General features: G+C 37.2%; 1 protein-coding gene and 1 long non-coding RNA gene across 2 annotated transcripts; both read right to left on the minus strand.

Moving 5' to 3' along the window:
- LOC138877164 (uncharacterized) lies at positions 1-6,514 on the minus strand. The gene is made up of 3 exons (XR_011402501.1): positions 6,277-6,514; positions 1,139-1,203; positions 1-605 (listed from the first exon to the last, which is right to left on the minus strand). It is a non-coding gene; the product is annotated as an uncharacterized lncRNA (long non-coding RNA).
- A 5,916-nt stretch (positions 6,515-12,430) lies between these two features.
- On the minus strand, positions 12,431-14,453 carry LOC104217313 (bidirectional sugar transporter NEC1-like). The gene is made up of 6 exons (XM_009767528.2): positions 14,271-14,453; positions 14,106-14,142; positions 13,801-14,014; positions 13,380-13,541; positions 13,098-13,217; positions 12,431-13,007 (listed from the first exon to the last, which is right to left on the minus strand). Exons 1-6 carry the CDS (start codon positions 14,317-14,319, stop codon positions 12,753-12,755), a joined length of 837 nt encoding a protein of 278 aa, XP_009765830.1. The 5' UTR covers positions 14,320-14,453; the 3' UTR covers positions 12,431-12,752.
- Positions 14,454-27,840: the final 13,387 nt, after the last annotated feature.

Raw genomic sequence — 27,840 nt, forward strand, 5'->3', positions numbered from 1 at the left:
GATGGAGAACAAGGCATATTAATTAAATGCTAATGTAAATACAGAGAATCTATTGTTAATTTGAAGCTAAGATGCCAAAAATGGCTACAAATGATGTTCCCACAAGCGCAACTCAACTATGATATATCTGATAACCTAAAAAATGGTAAAATATTCTATTTATACTAAGTAGGAAAAACTGGACAAAAATACTCCTGCGGGGTCAGCGCGGGCCGCATTAAATGGACCTCGGCCGCACTGGGCTCTTTGACTTTGACTTTTGCTTCTCTGAACTTGGACTCCGCGCACCGCGTAGAATGGACCGCGACCGCGGACCGTATGGCATTGGTTTTGCAAACTTTCATCTCTCTGAATCTCATGACCGCAGACCGCACAAAAGAGTAGTGCGGCCGCGGAGCCTTCATCGCGGACCGCAAGATGTGTACCGCGGCCGCGCTTCTTCTAGCCTGGTTTACCAACTCTCTGAACCACCTAGTACGGCCGCATTCAACTTTGCGCGGTCCGCACTGGGCCTTCTTTCCTTAGACTTCTTGGTCTTTGATACTTGAGCAGGTTTCACTCCTTTTTGAGCCGATCTTTGATATTTCGCACTTTGTCGATTAAACCTGCAATCAAGCACAACTTGTGAGCCTTTTAGGACTATTTTGTAACAATATATGATCAAATCATAGGCAAGTAGGGGTATAAAACATGTTAAAATCCCAACTTATCAAGCCTCTCGAGGATAAATACAGACTTCTCCGTACCGATCCGTGAGACTCTACTAAACCTGCTCATGACTCGTGAGACCTATGTAACCTAGGCTCTGATACCAACTTGTCACGACCCTAAATTCGGACCCGGTCGTGATGGCACCTCTCGTGAAGACAAGGCTAGCCGACACTTCCCATTTCAATTTTTAACAGTTAAACCATAAGAAATAAGTCTAAAGCATAAAAGTAAAATCTCAAAGTAACAGATAATAGCATAATTTGCGGAATATAACCCCACACAGCCCGATACCGGGGTGTCACCAGTCATGAGCTTCTATCAATATACTACAAGTCTGAAGTGCCTACAAAGTTATTACAAAATTACAAAAAGAGAAAGAAATGAGATAAAGGGAAGAAACACGAGACTATGAACGCCAAGCAGCTACCTCGTGGACTCCGAAATCTGCCGGGAGCTCTTAACTCGCACTGGCAGGATCTACAATGGCTGAATCTGCACACGGGGTGCAGGGAGTTAAGTGAGTACTCCAACTCAGTGAGTAATAATCATAAATAAAGACTGAAAGCAGGAAATCACGTAAGGCATAATATATGCTATAATGAAGCAGTAATACCATTAAAAACAGTGAATCAGTAAAAAGACAAATAATCATTTAAGTTCAGTTTAAACTTCGGGAAATAGCTTTTCAACAATTAAACAGATAATGACAGGCAATTAAGAAAGATAAACACATAAAGGTTTGTCCCTCGGGCACAGTATCAACAAATCCGCCCCTCGGGCAATATCTCACAACATTACCAACCCCTAGGGCTATATCTCACATCACAATAGGTACCCGCCCTCACTGGGGGTGTGCAGACTCCTGGGGACCCCTTACGGCCCAAGCGCAATATCAAGCCATCTTGTGGCGTCATCACTAGGCTCTCGGCCTCATATCAACAAGCCACCTCGTGGCATACATATTTTAGGCCCTCAGCCTCAAATCATGATCAGTGTTTCCTCACAACATAGGCCCTTGGCCTTACTCAGTCAACAATCCTCACAAGCTACTCGACAGTAGTAAAACATGATTCTTAGCCCAAATATCATTTAAAAGATCATTTAAGTGTTAAAATATAGTAAACATGGCCGAGTATGAAAACAGTGAAATATAACATGACTGAGTTTAAGTATAAAATCAAAACAATGAGGAAATATCAATAGAAATCCCCGAAAGGTTCAAATAGTTAACACGAGGCCCAAATTTGGCATTCAGCCAAATAATGATGATAGCAAATAGATTTCAGTCAAATACGCGGTAAAATAGTCATTCAGGACAGACTAAGTCACAATCCCTAACAGTGCACGAACCCACGGTCGTCATCAAACGTGTGCGTCACCTCAATATAGCACAACGATGTGCAATCCGGGGTTTCATACCCTTAGAACATCATTTACAATCATTACTCGCCTCAATCCAATCAAATCTCTAGCCCGCAATGCCTTTGCCCCTCGAATCGGCCTCCACTCGCATCGAATCTATCCAAAATCAGAATCACAACATCAAAATATGCTAAGGGAACGAAGCCCAAGCGAAAATAATCAATATACAACACAAATCCCGAAATTACCAAACCTAGCCCGGGGCCCACGTCTCGGAATTCGATAAAATTTATAAAAATAGATTCCTTATCTCCCCACGAGTTCATACATATCAAAAGTACCAAAATCTGACCACAATAGGTCCCTCAAAACCTCAAGTTTAGGTCTCCAATACCAAGCCCTAGTTTCCCCAATTTTAACCTTTAAATTCCATTAATTATAGCTCTAATCCGTAAAATAATACCATAGGAACGAGTTTTAAGTCCAAAATCCTTACCTCAATAAAGTTCCCTTGAAATCCCTCTTCAAAATCATCCAAAAACCTCCAAAGCTGACATAAAAATAATGAAATAGCTCAAAAATCGCGAAGGAACAATTTATACCTTCTGGCAGAGGCATTTTTGCATCTGCAGCCATATACCCACTTCTGCGGTACTGCATTTGCGGCCAAATAACCGCTTCTATGGTTTTCACTTATTCTGCCCCGGTCCGCATCAGCGATGCACCAGCCGCACCTGCGCCAAGGCAGGTGCGGTCCACTAACCGCAGCGGTTTCAGCCACCCTAGCTCCATTTCACTTCTGCGGTTCCCTTCCACGCATCTGCGACATCACACATGCGGTCCTCTATCCGCAGGTGCGGAAATACCAAAAGCAACAAAAATCTGCAGCTCACCAAAATTCCAAACTTCGCCGTCAACCATCCAAAATCACCTCGAGGCCCCTGTGACCTCAACCAAAAGTACAAATATGTACCATAACCTTATTCAAACTTATATCAATCTTCAAAACACCTCAAACAACATCGAATCAACCAAAACGCATCGGATTCAAGCCTAAGTTTCCAAAATCTTTCGAATTACGCTTTTGATAATAAAAATCCAACCAAACCACGTCCGAATGACATGAAATTTTGCACACACCTCCCAAATGATACAACAGAACTACTGCAACTCTCAGAATTCCATTCTAACTCCTATATCAACATCTCACCTACCAACCGGAAATCGTCAAGATATCAACTTTGCCAATTCAAGCCTAAATCTACTCCGAACCTCCAAAACTCATTTCGATCACCCTCCTAAGTCCCAAATCACCTCCCGAAGCTATCCGAACCAGAACTTACATCCGATCCCTCTAACACATAAGTCAACATCCGGTTGACTTTTCCAACTTAAGCTTCCTCAAAAGAGACTAAGCGTCTCAAACCTTACTAAATCCTTTCCGAACCCAAGCCAACCAACCCAATCACATATAAAACCGATAGACAAAGCAGTAAGAAGTGAAATGGGGGAAACGGAGCGGTAACTCATGAGACGACTGGCTGGATCGTCACAATTTCATCTTCTTGGATTTAACTAGGTGCTTTTCAAATTTTCCTAAAAATGAATCACTTCTTTCTATCCCCAACCTCATGGTTAGACATGGATGAGCTTTACAATTATGTTATCTCTCCCCTTTGAGGATGCAAATCTAAACGGTCACTCTTAGGCAAGTAAACAAGAAAATGAAGAAAGCACAGAGATAAGACCAATAGTCTGACAAATCTTTGGTTGAATCAAACTGTTGCTTTCAATAAATAATCATTTTTAATAACTAGTTGCTTTGAACAATATCAACACAACTTGAGCAAATGAAAATGGCGAAGTACAGTAAGTGTTCCAGATTGAAAAGTATGGCACTTGCGCCTAATTCAACCCAAAAGCACTATTACTGAACAATAATGTTTACCTGGATAGCGCAATGAGACTCCTGTCTTTGTATCATCTTATACTTAATTCAATTTAACGTAATTTAGTGATAATAATTCTTTTCCTCAAGGATGATATCTGCTTCTGTCGGATCCATTTTTTAGCAATATATACATATAATGTAAACACACAGAAGTACTCAGAGATACACACACATAGAGGAAAGTCATCTGGTGTTCTTTACATTTTTGTATACCTTTTATTTCTACCATCAACATTTAGCTTTAAAGTCAATAACCTTAGATGGACATAAAAGGAAAAGTAAAAACTTGTAAGTAACAGTTTGCAGTAGCCTTCCCAAGAATTGGAGCATGTAATTGTAATCTTCCTGTAATGATCATTTCAATATTAATCAAGTAATTACTTAACCAGCCTACTAAGACAAACAAACTAATGTGTGTTTAATTACTTAACAGACTCACTAAGATAGATTCTGATGCCATGTCATTTCCTTAGATGGTTGTCCTTGCTTTATTTTTATATCATGAAGAGCTCTCTGTGTGACTTTTAAATTAAAGAGCATGAAAATTCAAAACTCTATTCCATGCAAACCCCAACTCAAAAATTCAGAACTCTATTCCATGCTCAATGTCTTAGCCTACAAGATTTTATAGTTCACAAACATGACTACTATCATATGCTTTTTCGATAGTTTGCCTACATCCAAAGCTGTAATTTTCTTGTCTTCAGCTTCTTGTCTTTCTTCTTTTAATTTCTAATTTGAACATCATTTTTTCTTGCTCTTTTTGTTCTTCTTCAGAATTGTAATATGGCAAGGTCATAGCTTGAACTGAATCATAGAAATGCAAATGCTAGAAGAGCATGAATTATGTAATTACTTGTAACTATATCCAAATAATTTTCCAAACTCACCTTTAATAAATTTAACATCACACTCGTGTTACCTTCGACACCATAACAGGTGGAGAAAGTAAGATGACTCAGAATTTCTTACTCCATAAGGATTAATGATACACGATTATCTAATAAAATAAGGAATAAACAAAAAAGTCAAAGAATTGTGTAAGCTAAATGACCACATATGTACCAATAACATTAAGCTGAAAATACTAACATGAAGTTGGATTATGCTGCAATGGAAGGGAACTGAGGACATATGTATTTTTCTTTTACTGAAATACCATTAAGAAAATGGTATTTTCTAAATAGAACAGAATTAACAAACAAGCAAATTGTGCACTACGAAGGTGAGACAGAAGCAACAATATCATGATATTTCAGAAATAAAAGATAAATCAACGTGCACTTTGATCCATTCATGGTTTTTAGCAGCCTTAGTAGATTCCTGTTTACTGGGAATTAGGAAAGTATTAATGTCTAAGACAGAGTATGTGCTCTTCTTTAAAAATTAAAAATTCCAAGGCGAATCGATTCATCTGGGATTGGATAAACAATTTTCTTTCACACTCTCTCAGATGTTAACAGAGTGTAAAGGAATGAGGTACTAATTGTCTAAGATTTTTTTTTCTCAAAAAATAAAATAATATAAATACTTAGTAAAATAATGATTCTTCCCAAAGTTAAAAATCATCTACAATTAAAAATTACTTGTATTACAACCAGAATTTAGTAATAATTTAATGCATCTAACAATTAATCCAAAATTTACTTTACTTTGAATTCAATGAATAGCCCTATACATGAATAAAATATTATAAGAACCAAAATTGGACAGGGGACATAAAGCAAACTTTTCATGAACAAATAGATCCAATACCACAAATAACAAGCAATAGATCCAATACCATAAATAACAAGCAATAGATAAACTTCTCATGAAATTGGCAATTAAAACTAGAAGTGTGAAACTGTTGACCTTCAATCCAATCTCTTATTACAGAATCCTTCGAGGAAATAATATTACATTCATGTTGTGCCAACAATAGAAAAAAGTCCATTAAAAAAAGGAACAAGAATCTGGAAAAGCTTTAAAACAAAAAACTTATGCAAGGAATAAGAATCTGGACAAATAAAAATCTTATGTAAGGAACAAGAATTTGGACAACAATAAAACAAAAAACTTATGCAAAGTTGCTTTCCGAAGCATATGGAATTATAGGAGAAAAAAGCGCAAATCCTACTCTGGCGTAGAAGAATTTAAGATACTCATACCCAATTAAGTACTTCACTGATAAAAGACAATCACAGAAATTGATATTTCCATAATTTAGTGTAGCAGCAATCGAGTAAAGCAATTGAAGATAGAGTTCTTACTGTTCTTCTCCGATCAGCAGCAACAGGTCTTGTGACCGTTCTTTTTCGATCAGCAGCAGCAGGACGCAACAGGGGAGGAACTCTTTGAATTAGAACTGATAAGAAAAACCTGAGAAAGAATAGTTACTAGAGAGTGGGGTAAAAATCCGGGAAAAGCAATTAAAAGGCTTTTGGCTTGCCGCGTTTGATTTTGGCGAAAAATTGGAAAGACTTAGGCCACAATCCACGCATCTCATTGGCAATTTAATGTGTATTGCCACCAATTCTATTTATAATCTAATTTTATTATGTTAAAAATTTTATTTTTTGCAACAACTAAAATTAGTTATTGCCATTTATTACAATTCGGCAACAATAATATAGTTGTTGCTAGAACATTGTTGCCAATTTTAAAATTTAAAGTTTATTATCTAAATCATAGCATATGGCAACAAAATTAACATGTTTGTCAACAAGAAAATTTTGTTGCAAAAAAATCTATGCTATAGCAACAATTTTATCGAATTGTTGCCATTTATCAATTTTAGCCAACAAAATTTTAGTTGTTGCTAAAACATTGTTGCAAATTTTATATTTTCTTGTAGTGTACTCTCAGATGTGATAGAGATGGTGTACGATTATATAGAAACAGAATTATTGTTTAAGACAGACAAGGGAACTCTGTTGATGATATACACTGCTGCTTCAATACAACAACCCCAAAATCTCGAGGGCAAACCTCCCTGGAACTTGATGGCCCTAGCTGTCTCAAGGATATGTCAGTGCTTTCGTTCGACCACTCCATTTTGCTGAGGTGTGTATGAACATGACCTTTGGTGTATGATCCTATAGGTGTTGAACAGATCTCCACAAGTAGAGTTAAAAAACTTTGCACCATTATCAGACCTAACTACTTTGATATGCTTTCCAAAGTGATTCAGAACCATGACAATGAATAATTTTAACAAACAGGAAACATCTGATTTAACTCTCATCATAAAAGTCCAAGTCCACCTAGAACAACCATCTACAACAGTAAGAAAATAGTGCATACCATCATAAGTAGCAAAGTTATAAGGACCCGAGACACTTATATGTAGCAATTAAAAAGGTTTAATAGATCTGCTAGTATGTGTAGGAAAAGCAATCCTAGTTTGTCTATCTAGTGGACACACATCACAATTGTTCAAAGTGAATCTAAGCTTGTTCTAGAAAAAAAAAAAAGAAATCTTCCTTAGAAAAGCCATAGGAACATGGCATAGTCGTTTATGCCAAATCTCTGAGTCTGTAAAATTTTGTACTGCCATAGATTTGCTATGAGTATGAAAATCATTCCTGGACCTTGTCTTCAACACATATAACCCATCATGTTCTCTACCAATCGCCTTCAACCTCCCATTAAAGAGCTCCTAAAATACAAAGAAGTCTGGATAAAATATTGCACAACAATTCAAATCCTTGGTCACTTTTAAAACTGACAAAAGATTGAATTTAAAATTGGGCACACATAATACATCCTTAAGTAGTTCACCTCCAAGCATTTCACAATCCCCTACATGAGTAATTCTAACAGTCTCTCCAATTGGTATTTGAACCTGTCCTAAACTTCCTATTTCAATACCATTTAACAACAACTGGTTATTGCTAATCATGTGATTAGTAGCACCAGTATCCACTATCCAACTAGACTCCTTTGTAGGAATAGAACAGGAAGTACCTGCCATATGTGCACTAGGAAAAGATGTACCTGCCATGTAAGCACTAGATTCTGAAAAAGATGACCTGTTGTTATTTAACATTTGCAAAATCTGATTATACTGATCAGGAGTAAATACAGAAGGTTGTGACATTGTTGGTTGTTATATTGACTGTACTTCTGTCTTAGCCACGTGACCACTGACGGAAGCCCCTTTCTTCTTTGATTTAAAATTAGCCGAATAACCTACGATCTTATAGAAATTCTCCTTGAGATGATCTTTCATGTTACAGTAGTCACATTTCATAAGTTTGTAGAAACCTTCTCTAGTGTGGCCCTTCATGTGACAGAATCACATTCGACATTATAGTTTCTTCGTTACTTTTGAGTGTTATTCCTTGAAGTGAACAAGGCTGTTGGTTCCATAGACTCAATAAGAACAGTATGACTACCAACAACAATTCTTTGGCTTTAATCTTGCAAAATCATGGCTTTATTCTTCATTACTATTTGGCTTCGAGCTTGACTATAACCATCATTTAAGCCCATCAAAAACTGTCAAAGACGGTGATACTGTAGATGCGCAAGAAGTTTTTTTTTATTTTTCACAGTCACAAGGAGGAGCTGGAATAATTGAGTCATATTCATCCCATAAATTCTTCAACTTTGAATAATACGCGATACTGATGATGGAAATGATGTTCCCTGAGTTAGGGTGAAAATTACTTTATGAAGATAATACATTCGTGAGGAATTCACTTTATCAAACCTCTCACGAAGATCTTCCCAGATTGCTCGAGCACTTGCGCGAAACAGAGCGCCACTTAGTAAATCACGACTTACATTGTGTATTAGCCACGATTTGACAATCGCATTGCAACGATCCCACAAATGATTGAACCTAGTTCCAAAAGTATCTCTGGCGATCAAGCCATCCACAAAACCTAGCTTGTTTCGTGTTAGCAACGAAACTTCCATAGCTTGGCTCCAAATTGTATAGTTTTCCATTCCGATCAACTGAAATCCCAACGATAACAAATTCGGTCCATCAGAAGGATGCAAGTATAGAGGATGATTGTGATCAATCACAATCGATTTCTGCATGGTCGATTGTTCTTCAACATCTCGTTCTTCGACTGTATCTCCTGCCATTGAAAATTAGGGCACAAATTTGGCAACGAATTTTCTGTGAATTTCTCGATTTTCAGCTGAATTGATAATGAAAACCCCTAGATTCACACGATTAATGCTCTGATACCATGTTAATTCTCACAGATCTGGAGAATTTGAAGAAGAAGAGAGACGCAACGAAGAAGTGAAGAGAGAGAAAATTGAGAAAAAGAATTTTTGTTATTACTGTATTAACTAACTAATGTCTAAATACACTGTACATTATATAACTAATCAACTACTAATAGAACAACTATACTAGTTAATTAGCTTAACTATAGTTCACCTAATGATAACTAAGTGACAGCTGTACAATTATTATGCTCCTGTACACTTTTTTTCTGTACAAAATATTTACTTAAAGTGAAAAACAGAAATTTTAGAAGGCCTTTAGAGGAAATCCATTAAATTCCCACTAGAAGAAAAGAACAGCCACTCCGATCACTCATTGGATTGTTTCTTTATTTTTTCCTCAATGAATATTCATTGCTCTGCAATTTTGAATCACTAATTTTTGGAAATTGTGGCTCCTTAGAGATGATGTAGAATTGATATATAGTTATTATTATATTATCTATTTTATGGAAAGAAAAAAGCAAAAAATGGAGTTTTCTTAATTTTACCAAATGGTCGTTGACGTTTCTTGTCATTGTCCTTAATATTTAAAGAAGTTTCTTAGAATACCTTATGTGGTTGACGGTTTAAATTTTTACTTTTGATGTGTCTTCCTCCAAATTGCAATCATTCATTTAATTTCAAAGCTTGGGACTTCCGACATTTTTCTCCTTTTAAGAAAATTCACCAATTAAGTACAAGGGGCAGGGGTGTACAAAGGAAACCGACAAACTGCATCAACCTGATAATCCGAGTTAAACCGAGAAAAAAACTCCGACTATGATTTGGTTTGATTTGATTTAGTGTTGGAGAAAAAAACCTAACCATAATTAGTTTGGTTTGGTTTTCCCTAAAGAAAGTCAAACCGAAACCAAACCAACCGACATTACATATATAAATTTTTTAGATATATTTAATATATAAATATACTTATTGTGATGTAATTTATAAATATTTCTTAAACTTTTTCATAATTTTATCTTTTAAAATATTATTTCAAGGTTGAACTTAGAACTTTTGAATGTTCCAATAAGTTTTATAGCCATTAATATTAGTAACTTAAATAAGTAAAAATTGCACGGGGCGCCCTATTTGGTCGCCCCCATTTAACCTATACCAATTTTTTTTAAATTTTTTTAACTTGTACCTATTTTTTAAATAACTTCAGCCCCCCTTCTCCTTCTCCTCCTTCGTTTTCTTCTTCATCTTTTTAAATTCTGTACTTTTAATGAAAATTTCTTCTTTCCCATTTCCCGGAGGATTATCCTTCAAAATTCTTCAGCCAATGTTTATCAACAAGTAAATATGTGAATATCCAACTAAAGAAGCCAAATTAAAAATTCAAACATTTCTTATTGTTAACTCATGCAACTGCCCTTTGACGTGATCTTTCCTTTTGCTCTCCTTTTTAATTTGTCTTTTTTTCTTTTAGATAAATAAGAGCAGCTGCTACTTTTCTTTCCAATTCAATCTGGAGAGATGGCGCCGTCATATATATGAGATCTTGTGATTGCTCTCGCACACACCGTGCGTGATTGTGAACGAGTGTGTATTTATATCCTCAAATTGAGTTAGTGAGAACCTCATCTCTAGAGTTGAAGTTAGAGCTGAAGTTTGCGAAACAAAAAGAGCTGAAGTTCGCCAGTTACAAATAAAAACTTCAGTTCTAGAGTTGAAGTTCGACAGTTCAGCTTTAGAGCTGAAGTTCGACAGTTACAAAATAAAAACTTCAGCTCTAGAGCTGAAATTCGACAGTTACAAAACAAAAACTTCAGCTCTAGAGCTGAACTTCGCTAGTTACAAACAAAAACTTCAGCTCTAGAGCTGAAATTCGACAGTTACAAAACAAAAACTTCAGCTCTAGAGCTGAACTTCGGGCCCGGCTACTAAAATGCTGAAGTTTTGCGTGATTGTCTTTGCTACTTCAGCCCCGTATGCTGAAGTTATGCGAAAAAGCGGGTACGCTTGCAATTTTTTTTGCAAAGCGGACACAATTAAAACGTGACACAAAAAGCGGATATAGATGCAAATGCCCCTTAAATAATGCTTACAAAAGCCCAAACCAAAATCAAATCAATACTAATGCTAATAAAAGACATTCAATTCAATACTACGAACGACAATGTATTGAATATCTATTTTTTGTTTTGCAATAATTTAGATAATTAATACTCCCTTATTATTCTACTTATTTTAACATGACTTAGTACTTTCAGATTATGTTTATTTTTATTATGGTTTTTTAATTAGCAATATTTATAGTACATAATTTTATTATCTTTATTGTTGAATATTTTAGGATAATGCTATGACACATCTCATATTTTGTATTATTTTCTTGGAAAATACCTTATATAGTTGTATCTTACTAGGATTAAAGAAATATTTTGAGCACAAGTTATATGCTTTGTGCTACGAAGATTTTACCAGAAAAACCCGAAAAAATCCGAAAAATCGAGATTGAAAAACCCGAGTTTTATTGGTTTGGTTTGGTCTTTAGATTTAATAACTCGACACAATTGGTTTGGTTTGGTAATTGTAAAATCCGAACCAACCTGACCTATGTACACCCCTAAAGGGGCATACTTCGTGAAATCATGGAACAGTTCACATATAAATTATAAGAGCCGTCGCTTGTTATATATATATATATATATATATATATATTATAGACAATAAAAATAAGCTAAATCAGAAACTAACAGATGTTTTAATATTAAATACAACCCATGAATCCTATGTTAGTCCTAGGTCTCAATATTATAATCCAAAACTCGAAATAAACCCAAGCACACTAATAAATCAAGAATTATAAAAGGTTAGACATAATGACTAATAAGGGAAGAGAAGGATGGCAAAGGCGCCCAAGTGTTACGCTTGTTTTTGCTATTTGGTGCATGACTGCATCCCAAGAAAAATATGTAGTGTTGACTCTATGATTGGATATGGAGAGTTTTGCATTGAGATTCGTACTCGGATTTGAATTTTATAAGTTTCTATAACGACCTCAAGTTACTATATCATAGTAATTAAGTTCACATTCAATACTATTTATAGATATTTAGTGAACCCATAAATAACTAAGCTCTAGATCGCCACTTGTTTGCTCCAAATGCATATGCAAAAGAAAAGAAGAAAATAACGAGAGGGACTAATATATATAGATTGAACATAAGCATTTATATATAACGACAAATCAAGGAAGCAGTTGCAACCCTTAATTAGCAAATTTTATCAATAACGTAACGAACACAGTAGCATGAATTATCTGATACATTACAAGCATTTTTTTTTCTACTTTCCTTTTACCCTTCAGCTTAGGGCTATTTAACTGATTATACATTTTTTACGTAAAAAAGAATGGAAATATCTTGTACGGGCAAAGTTTCTCTTTGTAGAAGGCCCTAGATATAATACCCCTAGAGCTTAGCTTTCGCCGTTGCTTTTTTTCTGGTAGTATTTAGTTTCTTCAGCCAAGCAGAAGCTATAGGTTCCATATTAATGGGCTTGGATTTTCTCATACGTTAGAAGTTGTTTGTGCAACAACTTCCTGCTTATTAGTCTTTTTTTCATCAGTATCATCAACTTCAGCTTCCTTATTTGGATCAGAATTTTCTTGCATCTCCAATACCATTGCTTTCATGTCTATGACGACTTGTGTCAAATCTTTCAGATTACTGTCTGCCGGTTGGATTTGTTGCTTTCTGTTTCTGAAGATTGCGTACAGTATCATCTGAGCAATTCCAAATGTAAACCCTAGAATGTTTGGCGTCTGTTCATGCAATAAGGGGAATATATTAGAAGATCAGAGCATATAAAAATAAGGAAAACACGTCCCTAAAGGGTTTGTAAGAGGACTTACGGCAATGTACATGTCCTTTATCAAGAGACCATAGAAAAACCACATGACGGCGCAGATTGTGAGGAAGAAAGAAAGAGGGAATGGCATAAACTCAACGCTCCTTGTTTTTATAACGCGTCTCTGCAAAAAGAGCGAATATATCAAAAATGGTATATTTATATATATAGTCAGTTTGATTCGATTATAGTTAATTTTTTTTGTTTAACACTGAAGAACGTAACTTAATTAATTATAGAAAAATAACGATGTGACAATCATGATAAGATATTGTGATTTTAGTACCATAATGCTAAGAGGAGCAGCGAAGACGCAGACAGAAAAGACAGCACAAATCCATCCGACAATAGTGACTCGCGTCTTATCTTTGGCGAATATATATGTCAAGGCGACGATTGCTCCAAATGATCCTATATTTAACAGAAGAACCAGCTTCGTAGTGTAAATCTGCAAATCAACCAGAAAATCAAAATTAGAAAGTGGAAAACATTAATTTAGATACGGAGCTTCAACATACATGCATGTTAAAGAAATTACTAAAGTTTTCGTAATTATATATAGATTTTGAACTCATAATTTCAAAAGTTTAATGAACTTAATTATTTGTAAGATTAATGTAAATATTGAACCTATCAAATTTAATCTGCGTATGATCGTGATCGGACATAACGAAAAAAAAGTGTTGTCGTTAGTATTGTATTATAACCTTGGCCTCTCGGGTAGCATACATCAAGAAGATTGTGAGATATATGAATTCGATGGCAGTTCCGAAGCTGTTAATAGTAATGAGCAAAATCCCATTCTTCTCCTTGAGATAAGCATAGTACAAGTAGAGCATGGCACTGAATAGTGCAACCGAATAGGGTATAGACTGGAATCCTTCCGTTGATTTTCTCTTATATATCCTATAGAAAGTCGGTCTATAAAACAAGAAAAATTACAATATACTATTAAGGTCTCTTTAGCTAATCTTCAATTGGAAAAACAAGAATTAATGGGACTCGATCTTACATTGGAGACAAGTACACCAAGAACGACACCCCATTTCCTGTAAAAACAAAAGTGAAATTACCCAAGTTAAAAGAAATGAATTACGTATACAACTATATATATATATATATATATATATATATGTATATGTAAAGGGAAGAGGGTAGAGGAATTAATGAAAAATACCAAGAACGCCAAAAACAAAAGCCAAATGAGAAGCAGTGAAGATAGCCATTCTTGGAGAGAGAACTGAAGTTCTTGGCTGTACTTGTGCTAATACAAGCTGGAGAAAATCCTCAAAGCATGAGCAAAATACATTGTTTTGCCAACGTTTATATAGGAATCATAAAGTGAGATATTGCTGATAAAGATTGCTTGCTCCTTGAAACTACTACGTAGGTACTTTGGCTTTGAGCTGTCCAAAATATCATGTTGAAATCGACCTGGTTTTAAATGTGAACAATACAATTCAATTCCCAGAGGTTTTAATTAATAGTTGTATTAATTAGGAAGACTATATCTACCTAGGAAAGTAGGTAGTTTTCCAGAATATCACAACTTTCCTGAATGCCACTGCGCTGTACGATATATCTTTTCTCACCAAGCTACTTTGGACTAATATGTTCATTAGGTGCTAGCTAGGCTAGTATAAATTGAACCATAGTATCTGTGGTCCATTTATTAAAATGATTTATTACAAATTGATAATTATCTAAATTTTTTGGTCACTGGAAGCATAGTTGTGGTTTCATAGTGTAACCATTTTATTCTAAAAAAGGATACATATATTGTCAATTTTCTATGCATGTTGCTCATCTTAATTAAAGAACTTTGAATCTGTGATGATATTACTTCAATTAAGAGAAGTACTTTGATGAAAACTCGGGATGCATTGTTAAAATAGTTGATTCTTTAACTTTTTTTTTTTGGCACGGCAATATGGCTTAAAGCATGCAAAGCATTAGAGGCTAATATGGCTTAAAGCATGCAAAGCAAAAAAAGATGAGCTATAAAGAGTAATGCAATGTTATAGAAAACAATCTCTATTAAAAAACGGTCATCGATATTATCATACATCTTTAAGTTCTGAATTAGTTTTATGATCTCTCATAATAAAATAATTCCATTTTAACATATATTTAACCAACTCCATTACCATATGTTTTATTAACAAAAAAAAAAAAGATTGAAGATAAAAAGAGAGAACAGAAAATTCTTGTTTTCAACGCCAAAGAAAGTGAGCTTGACGTTCAAAATTCATAAAAAATGTTTAGAAACACCTCTTCCAGATTCCCGTTCAAACACTCGGAAAAAGCAAAACAGAAACAAAAGAAAACAAAATAGTTTTGACACTAGGTAGAGCTACGTCAGGTGAAATCGGTTACGTGAAGGAAATTGTGAAGTGAGAAAGGAAAGGGAAGAAGAGAGGACAAAAGAGAGAACCAACGGCGAGGGTTGTGCAACCATTAGAGGATAGGAGAATATTGGAGAGGGTTGTGGTTTGCACGTGTCTATAATCAAATGTCTTTAATATGATCTATGATCTAAAATTTATGGATTCAATTTATAAAATTTTAACATTGAACTTATTATAATTTTAAAATTATGAGTTCATTATCTATTATTATTTATGTAATAGATAATTTTACTCCGTATTCAAAATTATAGGTTGAAGCCGTTATTAGCACACTACATCTGCCCTTGCTTCCGTTACGTCTTTCATTTAACCGACTCTAATCCACTTGTACTTTTTACATTTGCACTGTATAGTTGGCACCACGTAGGACTTCCTTTTCTTCTTCCTTTTTCACCACCTTTTCTCCATGCAATGTCTTCTCCTCTATCCCTCTACTTGTACGCGTAGAGGCAAAATTTTCATCGACAAGATTCAAAAAATAAAAAAGTAAACACGCAAAAACATAAAGTTAACGTTTAATATACTTACATTAAAAAAAAAAAAGTAACCTTATGTGTATAATGTATTTTGGCAAAAGGTATGTCTAGCTCCGTCCCTGCTTGCGGGTCGTAAGCTCTTCGGTATTACACAATGCATCACTAAAAAATATATATTGTGTCTGGACGCACATGTTCAACAAGTAACAAATATTAAGCTCTTAATTTAGAAAGTATTATACGTTCAATCATAAAAGCCTTGAATCCATCGTATTTAAATTTTAGGTCCGCCCATAATCACTATATATATTCAAGTTCAACACTCCATTGCTCGTCCATTCTTCTAAATCAATTCTATGTTGCATTTAAATTTGAATAAAGAAGAAGAATTGTGGTGAGTACACAGTCAATTACGTAAAAATAATTTAATTGTAATGAAATTTTAAATACAATTTGAATTAGAACAAAATGGAATGACTTAACAAAATGAAATTGAAAGATACAATTTGAATTTCTTTATGCGAACAATTATAGACGAGCACTTATCTCTCTGTCCTTTAAGCATGACAATTGACCTAATTATAATCAAATTGGGGAGAGTACTCTTATTCTATCTGATAAAATCTGTTAGGAGAGATACTCCATTTGTAAACTTTATACCCAATTCATTGAGTACCTGAATCAAAGTTGGATCTAGTAATAACAACGAGTATAAGGTCCGAATCTAAACAGATTGTTTAACTCATTCAAAAACTATACAACACCACATTTGGCTTTTTGCCCATGTCAAATATAGTTCAAGTATCCAATTAGTTTCGACTTCCAAGGAGTTCAATATATAGGACACGATTTACGTTAAATAGAACTATTTAACTTTAAGAGTTTAATTAGTGTCACAAATTAAAGTAATAATCAGTATGATTATATAATGTATATACCATGATTAAGTGGGGAAAAAATTATATGCGAGACACGTGTATTAATGGAGTAGTTTATGTATCTAATTTTCTTTTCTTTTCTTTTTTCTATACCTCATGGAGTGGACTCTTAAATTTAGTTGCACCAAATTAAACTACAGAATTTTTATTTGAGTTGTAGCTTTTCAATCTGTCTGTCATAGTATTTATTTTTATTAGTACTAGATTACCAATTACCATCAACGCGTTAATCATTTATCACGGCAAGACTGTCCTTGCTTTGACGTACTTGTATTTAATTTCGTCTACATTGTATTCCGCAATAATTACTAACTAATCATTTGCAAAAATGGAGTTTATATTGATATGTTGGAACATAAATCAAGTTTATCATTGATCTTTGAAGTTTTCTTAATTAAGGACCACATAAACAATTCTTGGCAAACTTGTATTATACACGTTTTTTCGTTCCCTAATTAATATATATATTAGGAACTGACCACTAAATAGCTTTTTGAAGTACAAATTAACAATGATGTTTCCCCGTGGGGCTATCTCTGTGATGATTGTGATTGTTTTCATTGCCAATATAGCTTTGGTATATTTATTTACGTGGAGTTTTGAATATGTCTACAATTAATGAGTCAGTTGCTTTTCCAAGTTCGTCTCCTCTAAAATACAAAATCGTCCTAAATTTCAACTCAAGCATCATTTTTACATTTCATTAATTAGGGAAAGTGTAAGAGCTGGCTGATTATGCCACATACAGAGATTTATATCACCTAAGTTTGAGTTTAAACACATCATGTGTGGTCTTTGAATTACCACGATTCACGATATCAAACCAGTGAGCAATTTAATTTTGACCAATTACCAACAGATTAATGATCATTACTATATTATTAAATGTTCGAATGATCAAATATGGACTATTGAATTTATGTACATAGGAACATGTTGCAATTTAAATATCAACACATGCATGGTCGGGCTCACTCTTTATATACATTGTGAATGAAGTTTGTACATTTGGTTTCTACTCCAATTAGTGCATGAAAACATGGATATTTAAGATTGAGAGAAAGGGAAAAGGCTTGTATGTTGAACAAGTATTTAGAAAATAGTTTTGTAAATTTTATACGTTAATGGGCCGTTTGGTTTGAACGTAACTTATGTTGGGATTAGTTATGTTAGAATTAATTATATATCCTGGTTTATTTCTTATTGATTGTTTGGTATGTGGTATTAATTATGAAATTGTCAATTTCACTGCTTTATCATGAGATAACTTATCTCGAGATTACTATTTCATTCTCTAGCAGGTATAAGTTATCCGGTACTATATTTAATCCGGGATAACTTCTCGTAGAATTATTAACCAAACAAAGGATAAGGCAGTACTAAATTTTTATCCCAGGATTATTTTTATTTATCCATCATACCAAACGACCCCTAAAGGTGTAAAAAGTTTTCGTCTTAATGATTATTACAGTTAACCTGTTAAATATGGCAGGTTACTTGTTCTCAAAAGCTTTGAACTCCGTAATTTTTCGTTTAAGTACCCTTATTGCTTCAAGACCTTGGTGTAAAGGTTAATCAAAAAAAAATTTAATACAGAAGAATTAAGAAGAACAATTTATTGAAAGACTCGTCTAATTATCGAAGAATCAAGAAAGTGAATGCTTCGAGGTTTATGCTAACTTATTATAACAAACTAAAGCAAACTTGAAGTAAATGAAATGATAGGATAAGAAAAAGTGGAAAGCAACGACCTCAATATGGGTTTTGGTTTTTAGCTCGAAATTCTCTTGCATTGCATTCTTATGGAAACTATTTGTCATATATATATATATATATATATATATTCAATTTGGTTATTTATTGCTGACCTCCTCATGGCAACTTTAATGTCGTTTTATGGCATTGCTTGCCTATATGTGAAAACTATTAGCTGCAAAATTCATAGATTCAGGTCAAAACTACGTGGTATGAAACTAAACCTTACGTAGAGCTAGCCGCGTCTCTATTGTTTTCTAGCTAGATAGCATTTGGCCAGAGGCGAATCTAGCACATATTGATTCACATAAACTTAATAGTCTTTATCTGAACTTTATGTATGTATTAATTTATCTACTGAATATTATTTGACTATGAATTCAATTATTATTATTATTATATATTAACTTGAGATTGCTATAGGAATCTATAAATTGCAAATCCTAAATTAGTCTCTATTTGGCTATAGTTGTGTCTTACGTGGTAAGAATCAAACTACCTGGCTATCTTTGTTTCTTCTACGCTAATTAGTGCCAAGTTACATGACCAAATTCTCGTAATGGAAACCAGTCAATTATCACTACTTATGCCCCTTTCATAATCCTTTCCAAAGCTTTGCTTTTCTGTTTGTCCCATTCGTTCTTTTTAAAAGTTTTAACTCTGTGGCTTGACAAACAAAAAGAAAAAAAATGAGGCAACCTGTTGTCCTTTTTTAAGTGGTCGAGATCGAAAATGCTAAGGGGCTTGAGGCCAAGGCCAAGAAGTTGGCGTATCCTGAGGATGAAGAAGGCTATGAGGTTTCGGTGGATCCGAGGGTTGAGAAGACCCCGATGGTCCCGGTGATGCGGCGGGCTCCGATGAAGATTATGCCGCTTAGGTGCTTTGTAAAGTTTTCTTTTGTTTTTGTACTCTTATACTTTTTTTGTTGAGGCCGTTTGGCCTTATGTAAAGATATTTATATAGACAAGGCTTTTTTCCCTCCGACAAGTTTTTTGCTTTTTTGCTTCTTTTTTTTTTTGCGAAGATTTTGAATGCCTTAGCATGTAATAGTTAAGTCTTGTTCGGAGGTTCGAACAAGGCTTATTCTCATTATTTTTTTGTTTAAGACTAGTGGGGAGCTCGGTATGACTGGAAGCTTTCCCCAAAGTACTTAGAATACTTTAGATTATAATTTGTTGAAGGTAGCCTTTTGAACCGGTTTAGAATTTTCGAAGGCCTTATTCTTTAGTTATGGGTCTCGGATGTCTCCGAGCCGTTCTATGATGGCCGTGGCCTTTTAAGTTTGTGTATTTTCCAAGTAGGCTTACTACCCTTTAATGCCCGAGCCGTCGGGGCTTGCCTAGGACGACAGCCCCCAAATGGGGGCGGTCGTAGCCTTTAAGTTTTGGCACTGTCTAATAGACTTTCGTGCCACCGAGCTTTGATGGTTCGAGCCGCCCGAGTTTTCCTTGGACAATAGTCCCCGAGTGGGGGGTGATCTCTTGGATCCAGATAGAGGTGGCCCTTGGGCCCGATATCCTTAAGGAATAGAATGTAGTATTTTTCTAAGAGACAAAATATGCATCTGCAAGGTAGAAACTCTCATTCATTTATGTGTGCCACATACAAGATGTAAAAAACTTCATATTATGGCTTAGGTGGTCTAAGCGGGCACGGTTCGCTTGGCCGTTTGGCCCTTATAAAAAATCCTATCCCCATTCGAGGTCGGTCGTAGAGTGAGTTTGGATACTGCTGATGTAATCCTCGACTTCTGTTCATAGACGGTATTTCATTCTAAATTAGCACGATCCACAGTTACCTCATTAAAAACCTCACCGGAAAATCCATTTGGGACAAAATCGGTTCAAGGAAAAAAGAGTGCAACGCGTGCTTCCATGCCTAAAAGTTGCATCGCTTTCTTGAATGTTACCTGCAAATGTTAGTTTGAAATGCAAAGAAAAGGAATTGATGGGGTCGTACCTCAGCAGTAGTATCGCTTTAAGTGGGTCACGTTCCAGTTGTTCGGTAGTCGCTCACCATTCATTATTTCGAGTTTGTACGATCATTTGCCGATGATCTCGATAATTTGATATGGGCCTTCACAATTCGGCCCCAACCTGCCTTTATTCAGGTTTCAGGTGCTCAGTGTTACCTTCCTTAGTACCAAGTCCCCGACACTAAAGTGCCGAAGATTGGCTCTCTAATAATAATACCTTTCGATTCTTTGTTTTTTGGAGGCCATTCGGATGAGGGTGGCCTCGCCCCTTTCATCTAACAGTTCTAGGCTCGTATTCACGACCTCATCGTTTGATTCTTCGATCGCATATCGGAACCGGAGACTTGGTTCTCCTACTTCGACCGGTATCAGAGCTTCAGTGCCATGAACCAACGAGAATGCCAACGGTCCCGGTACTGGATTTTGAGGTCGTACGATATGCCCAAAAGACTTCAAGCAGGATTTCCTTCCATCTTCTTTTGACGTCGGTCAACCTCTTTTTGAGGTTTTGGTGTATGGTTTTGTTTGTGGACTCTGCTTGCCCATTTCCACTAAGGTGATAGGGTTTCGATAGGTTCCTTTTGATCTTATGGTCCTCGAAAAACTTGCTCACTTTGTTGCCGACGAACTGCTTCCCATTGTCACACACGATCTCGATCGGCATTCTATACCGGCATATTATGTGGTCCCAGATGAAATCAATAACCTCCTTCTCCCTGACCTTCTCAAATGCCTGGGCTTCTACCTATTTAGAAAAATAATCAGTCATAAATAATATAAATTGGGCCTTACCGGGTGCCCATGCCAGGGGGCTGATGATGTCCATCCCCTAATTCATGAACGGCCAGGGTGACAAGACCGAATGCAGCAACTCCCCATGCCAATGAATCATCGGAGCATGCCTTTGACACCTGTGATGACCCGATAGGTCATCATATGAATTAAAATCAAATTATGTATTTCGAGACCTTAAAAATCTCATTTACCCTTCTCGATTTACGTGTGCAGTCCGGGCATGTTTCCGGAAAGATTTTATGTTAAAAGTTGATAAAAATAAGGAATTTTACTTAAAAACCTTATTTGAGTTGACTTCGGTCAACATTTTTAATAAACAGACCCGAACTTGTGTTTTGATAGCCCCGGTGGGTCCGTACCAAAATATGGGACCTAGGTGTATGCCCAGAATTGGATTCGGAGGTCCCTAGCCCGAGTTATGAATTTTTGTTGAAAATTAAAAGTCTGAAAATTTATTTGTTTTTAAGAAAATATTGATGTTTGATTTCGTTGGTATCGGGTTCGTATTTTGGTTCCAGATCTCGGTACAGGTCAAATATAATATTTTTGACTTAACTGTAAAATTTGGTGAGAAACGGAGTTGGTTTGACATGATTCGGATGTCCGGTTGTGAAAAGAGGAATTTCAAAGTGTTCTTGAGAATATCATTTGATTTGGTGCTAAATTCGTGGTTTTATGTGTTATTTTGTTGATTTGATCACAAGAGCAAGTTTGTATGATGTTTTAAGACTTGTTTGCATGTTTGGTTTGGAGTCCCGAGGGGCTTTGGTGTATTTTTGGATCTTTGGTTTTGAGACTAGTAAAGTTAAGAAATTTGGGAGTTTGACCATGGTTAGTATCGGGTTAAGTCGACCTATTTTCAGTGTTTTGAGTGCACGAGCAGGTCCGTAGCGTCTTTTATGATTGAAATTCATATATGGTTTGTGTCCGGGAGGTTCCAGATAAGTTTTGGGGTGGTTTCGGATTATTTCGGAGACGTTTGGGTTTTGCTGGTTTCTGGTGCGACACTGTTCACTCGCAATTGCGAAAACACTATTCATTCACAATTGCGAACCATTTATGGCAATTGCTAAAATACTGTTCATTCGCAAATGCGAAGTTTTTGTTCGCAAATGTGATACCTGCAACTGAACAAAAGATGACTTAGACGGAATTTTTGATTCATTTACCAAATTTTCAAAACCTAAATCATAAGAGGCGATTTTCCAAAGAACTTTTCTTCCCCAAATCATTGGTAAGTGATCTTAAACTAATTTCTTTCAATCTTTCACTACTTTTTCATAAGATTCAACCAAAAATCTACGGTTTTCATGATGAAATTGGGGGTTTTTGGGTAGAAACTAGGGATTTCAAAATTTGGGGATTTAGACCTCAAAATTGAGGTCGGATTCCAAAACCAATTATATATCCGGGCTCGGGGGTGAATGGGTAATCGAGTTTTTGTCCGAATTTCGGTTTTGGACCAAGCGGGCCTGGGTGTTGACTTTTGTTGACTTTTTCAAAAATGGCCTAAATTGAATTCTTTGCAATCATGGGTAGATCCTAAGGTTTTATTTGAATTGTTTGGTTGGTAAATTGCTATATTCTATTGGTCCGGAGGCTTGTGTGAAGGGAAAAACTGTGATTGATCTGTGACTTTGGCCGTTGGAGCGAGGTAAGTGTCGTGGTTAACCTTGGCTTGAGGGATTTGGTATTATTTGCCTATTTGCTACGTGTTTGGATGTTGAGTACAACGTATAGGTGAGGTGACGAGAACTCATGCGTTGTTGTCGAGTCATAGCATGCGAGTGAGCCTTTTTCTTGTAACTATTGCATTTTTTTATCATATTGTTCATGCTTAGACTAGCTATTCATTATGTTGAGCAACTCTTATCATGTTTTACGATTTGGTATTGATTGAGTATTGACTCAAAGTTGAGGTTGTTATTGTGTAACTAAATGTTGAACTAAGACTGGTTCTTGATATTTCTATCTCTCCGTTGTTGTTGTTTAATGTTTTGGTGAGGGATAGTGTTAAAGCACGAAGGGTGATGCCGTGCAATGTTTTGTGAGTGAGAGTTAATGCACGAAGGGTGATGTCGTGCCGTGATATGTGAGGGTTAATGCACGAAGGGTGATGCCATGCAATGTTTTGTGATTGAGAGTTAATGCACGAAGGGTGATGTCGTGCCATGATATGTGAGTGTTAATGCACGAAGGGTGATGCCGTGCCATTTCTTTTGTTTATATGGTGAGGATGAGAGTTAATGCACGAAGGGTGATGCCATGCCATTTATATTAATTATTATGGCAAGGTTGAGAGTAAAAGCACGAAGGGTGATGTCGTGCACTTGTCTTTACTGTGTTTAATACTTTCATTTGTGCAAAGCATATTGTCTGCTGTGGTTTCTTTACTATTACAATTTTCTTTATCTTGTACTCCCCTCAGCATGTTTCCCCTTACGTTATTATCTGTTCATCTTCTATTAGTTGTTATTGTGCTCGTATATTGTTTAATTGCATAGGTTTATGAATGTAACTTGTCTCAGCCTCGTCACTACTCCGCCGAGGTTAGACTTGACACTTACCAGTACATGGGGTCGGTTGTACTGATACTGCACTCTGCACTTTCTGTGCAGAATTTGGTACCAGAACGAGTTAACCCCGAGTTTAGCTGCTAGCTTGATCTGTTTGGAGACCCAAGGTAGTCCTGTTAGCGTCCGCAGGCCCTGGCGTCCCCTTCTATGCATTTCCTTTAGTGTTTCATTTGTATCGAAAATAGTTGTATTTCCTTTAGACACCTTACTTATAGCTAAATCTTAGTAGTTCGTGAATTGTGACACCAAATTCTGGGTAGATATGTATAAGTATTAAAGTTGTTATGGATTTATGCGCTTTTCTTTTTACCTTATTATGGCTTATTTGATGTTTATCACTGAAAAACTTAAGAATTTGGCTTAATGATCTATATCGTTGTCTTGCTTAGCAAGTGGAATGTTAGGCACCATCGCGGTCCCAACGGTGGGAATTTAGGGTCGTGACAAGTTCGTATCAGAGCACTAGGTTGCCTAGGTCACAATTCACGAACAGGTTTAGTAGAGTCTAGGGGATCGATACGGAGATGTCTGTACTTATATCTTAGAGACTACAGATTTTAGGAATAATTTTACTTTTATTCTTCTCTGTCGTGCGATTCTGTTCTCTCTGTGCTAATCGAACTCTTCTACTCTTATCCTTCGCAGATGGCGATAACACTTATTGCATCTTCGGCTGAGCAGCAGCTAGAGCTCCCAGTGGCAGCTCCTACGAGGGACAGAGGTAGAGGCCGGGTCATGCCAAGTGTCGAGGAAGGGGCAGAGCTCAGTCCCGAGCTCGAGCAGCAGCACCAGCAACGGGGTCTCAGGTTGAGTTTGACGAGGAGGTTCCAGCCCAGACTGTTCCAGCAGGACTAGCTCAGGTCCGGGAGGGGTTCATTGCCACTCCAGTGCTTTAGGGTGTCTTGGTCCGTTTAGTGGGCCTTATGGAGAGTGTAGCCCAGACTGGCACATTTCCTATGGCACCAGCCATCTCCCAGGCTGGGGGAGGAGCACAAACTCCTGCTACTCACACTCCAGAGCAGATGGCTCCCCAGTTTCAAACTCCAGTAGCCCAGCCAGTTGGGGTAGTTCAGTCGGGTGTTGCGGCACCGATCGGTGATGGATCAGCTATGTCTGTTGATGCTTTATGGAGGTTGGACAGGTTTGCCAATCTTTTCCCAGTTCACTTTAGCAGTGCATCATCAAAGGATCCTTAGGACTATCTAGATAGTTGTCATGAGGCGTTACGGAACATGGGGATAGTGGAGACCAATAGGGTCGACTTTACTGCATTTCATTTGTCGGGTTCCACCAAGAAATGGTGGAGGGATTATATGTTGACCAGGCCGACAGGGTTGCCGACTCTTACTTGGGATCAATTCTCTCAGCTATTTCTTGAGAAGTTCATTCCTATCACTCAGAGAGAGGACTATCAGAGGTAGTTCGAGCGCCTGCAGTAGGGCTCTATGACTGTCACTCAGTGTGAGACTTGATTTGTGGATCTGGCCCATCATGCTATTCTTCTGCTTCCTACCAAGAGAGAGAGAGAGAGAGAGAGAGAGAGAGAGAGAGAGAGAGAGAGAGGGTGAGGAGGTTTATTGAGGGACTTGCTCCGACTATCAAATTGTAGATGGCTAAGGAGACTAGGAGTGAGATTTCTTTTCAAGTGGCATCCAATGTTGCCAGGCGAGTCGAGATGGTACTAGCTCAAGGGAGTGGTCAGGGATCTGACAAGAGGAGTCGTCACTCCATTGGATTTAGTGGGGCCTCATCTGGAGTCCGGCGTACTTTTGGTAGAGGCCATCCTCCCAGGCCATTTTGTTTAGCAGTCCATGCATCCGATGGTGCTTCAGGTGGTCGTGGTCCTTATATGCATTATTCTGATCAGCTAGCCTATAGTGCACCACCAGCTCCTATCAGTGCACCTCCGCTCCAGAGTTTTTAGGGCGGTTATTCAAGTAGACAAGTTCAGTTTCAGAGTCAGTAGTCACAACAGCCAAGGTTTTGTTATACTTGTGGAGATCCAAGGCACATTGCTAGGTTTTTCCCTCGAGCATCGAGCAATTCTCAGCACAGGGTTCTTGTTCCATGGTCATGGCACTAGGTAATTCACTGCTCGCTCAGCCCGCTAGAGGTATGGGTCATACAATTAAAGGTGGAGGTCGAGGCATTAGAGGTGGAGGTCAGGCCGCTAAAGGTAGAGGCTAGCCAGGCAAGGCCTGTCCTTGAGATGTAGTTTAGAGTGGTGGGGCCCAGCCCCGATGCTATGCTTTTCCAGCCAAGCTTGTGGCTAAGTCATCTGACGCGCTTATCACAGGTACGGTTTCAGTTTGCAGTAGGGATGCCTCAGTACTATTTGATCCGGGTTCTACTTATTCATATGTTTCATCCTATTTTGCTTCATATTTGGTTGTGCCTCGTGATTCTTTGAGTGCCCCTGTGTATATGTCCACCCCTGTGGGAGATGCTATCATTGTAGAGCGCGTTTATCGTTCGTATGTGGTTAGCGTTGGGAATCTTGAGACTCGTGTAGATCTCCTACTTCTCGATATGGTCAATTTTGATGTCATTTTGAGGATGGATTTGCTGTCACCTTATCATGCTATATTGGATTGTCATGCCAAGACGGTAACCTTAGCCTTGCTGGGGTTCCTCGATTAGAGTGGAGAGGGACTCCAGGCCATTCTACCAGCAGGGTTATCTCTTATGTGAAGGCTCGGCATATGGTCGAGAAGGGGTGTCTAGCTTATTTGGCTTATGCCTTGGATTCTAGTGCAGAGGTTCCTTCCATGGATTCAGTACCGGTCATTCGTGACTTTCCAGAGGTGCTTCCTGCAGACCTGCTGGGGATGCCACCCGATAGAGATATCAACTTCTGTATTGATTTGGCTTTGGGCACTCAACCCATTTCCATTCCGCCATACCGTATGGCCCCGCCAGAGTTAAAAGAATTGAAGGAGCAATTGCAAGATTTACTTGATATGAGCTTCATTAGACCTAGTGTCTCACCCTAGGGAGTGCCTATGTTGTTTGTGAAGAAGAAGGATGGTTTGATGAGGAGGTGCATAGATTATCGGCAGTTGAACAAAGTCACCATCAAGATCAAGTATCCATTGCCAAGGATTGGCGACTTATTTGATCAGTTTTAGGGTGCCAAAGTGTTTTCAAAGATTGATTTGAGGTCTGGCTGTCATCAGTTGAGGATTAGGGCATCCTATGTCCCTAAGACAGCTTTTCGGACTCGGTATGAGCATTATGAATTTGTAGTGATGTTTTGGGCTGACAAATGCCCTAGCGGCATTTATGGATTTGATGACCCGGGTGTTCAAACCCCACTTAGATTCTTTTGTGATTGTGTTTATTGATTATATCTTGATCTACTCCCGCAATCGAGAGGAACATGAGCAGCATCTTCGGATCATTCTTCAGACTCGGAGAGACAGCCAGCTATATGCTAAGTTTTCAAAATATGAGTTTTGGTTGAGCTCAGTTGCTTTTTTGGGGCACGTTGTGCCGACAGAGGGTATTCAGGTGGATTCTAAGAAGATTGAGGCTGTCAAGAACTTGCCTAAACCCACATCAGCTATAGAGATCCGGAGTTTCTTGGGATTGGCGGGTTATTACCGTCGGTTTGTGAAGGGGTTTTCATCTATAGAAGCCTCGTTGACCAGGTTGACCTAGAAGGGTGCCCCGTTCAGTTGGTCAGACGAGTGTGAGGCGAACTTTCAAAATCTCAAGACAACTTTAACTATGGCGCCGGTGTTGGTGTTGCCTACTTGTTCAGGGCCTTATATAGTATATTGTGACGCATCTCATTTTAGACTTGGTGTGGTATTGATGTAGGG

This window comes from Nicotiana sylvestris, chromosome 9 (genome assembly GCF_000393655.2).
Source record: "Nicotiana sylvestris chromosome 9, ASM39365v2, whole genome shotgun sequence".
Taxonomy (NCBI): Eukaryota; Viridiplantae; Streptophyta; class Magnoliopsida; order Solanales; family Solanaceae; genus Nicotiana; species Nicotiana sylvestris.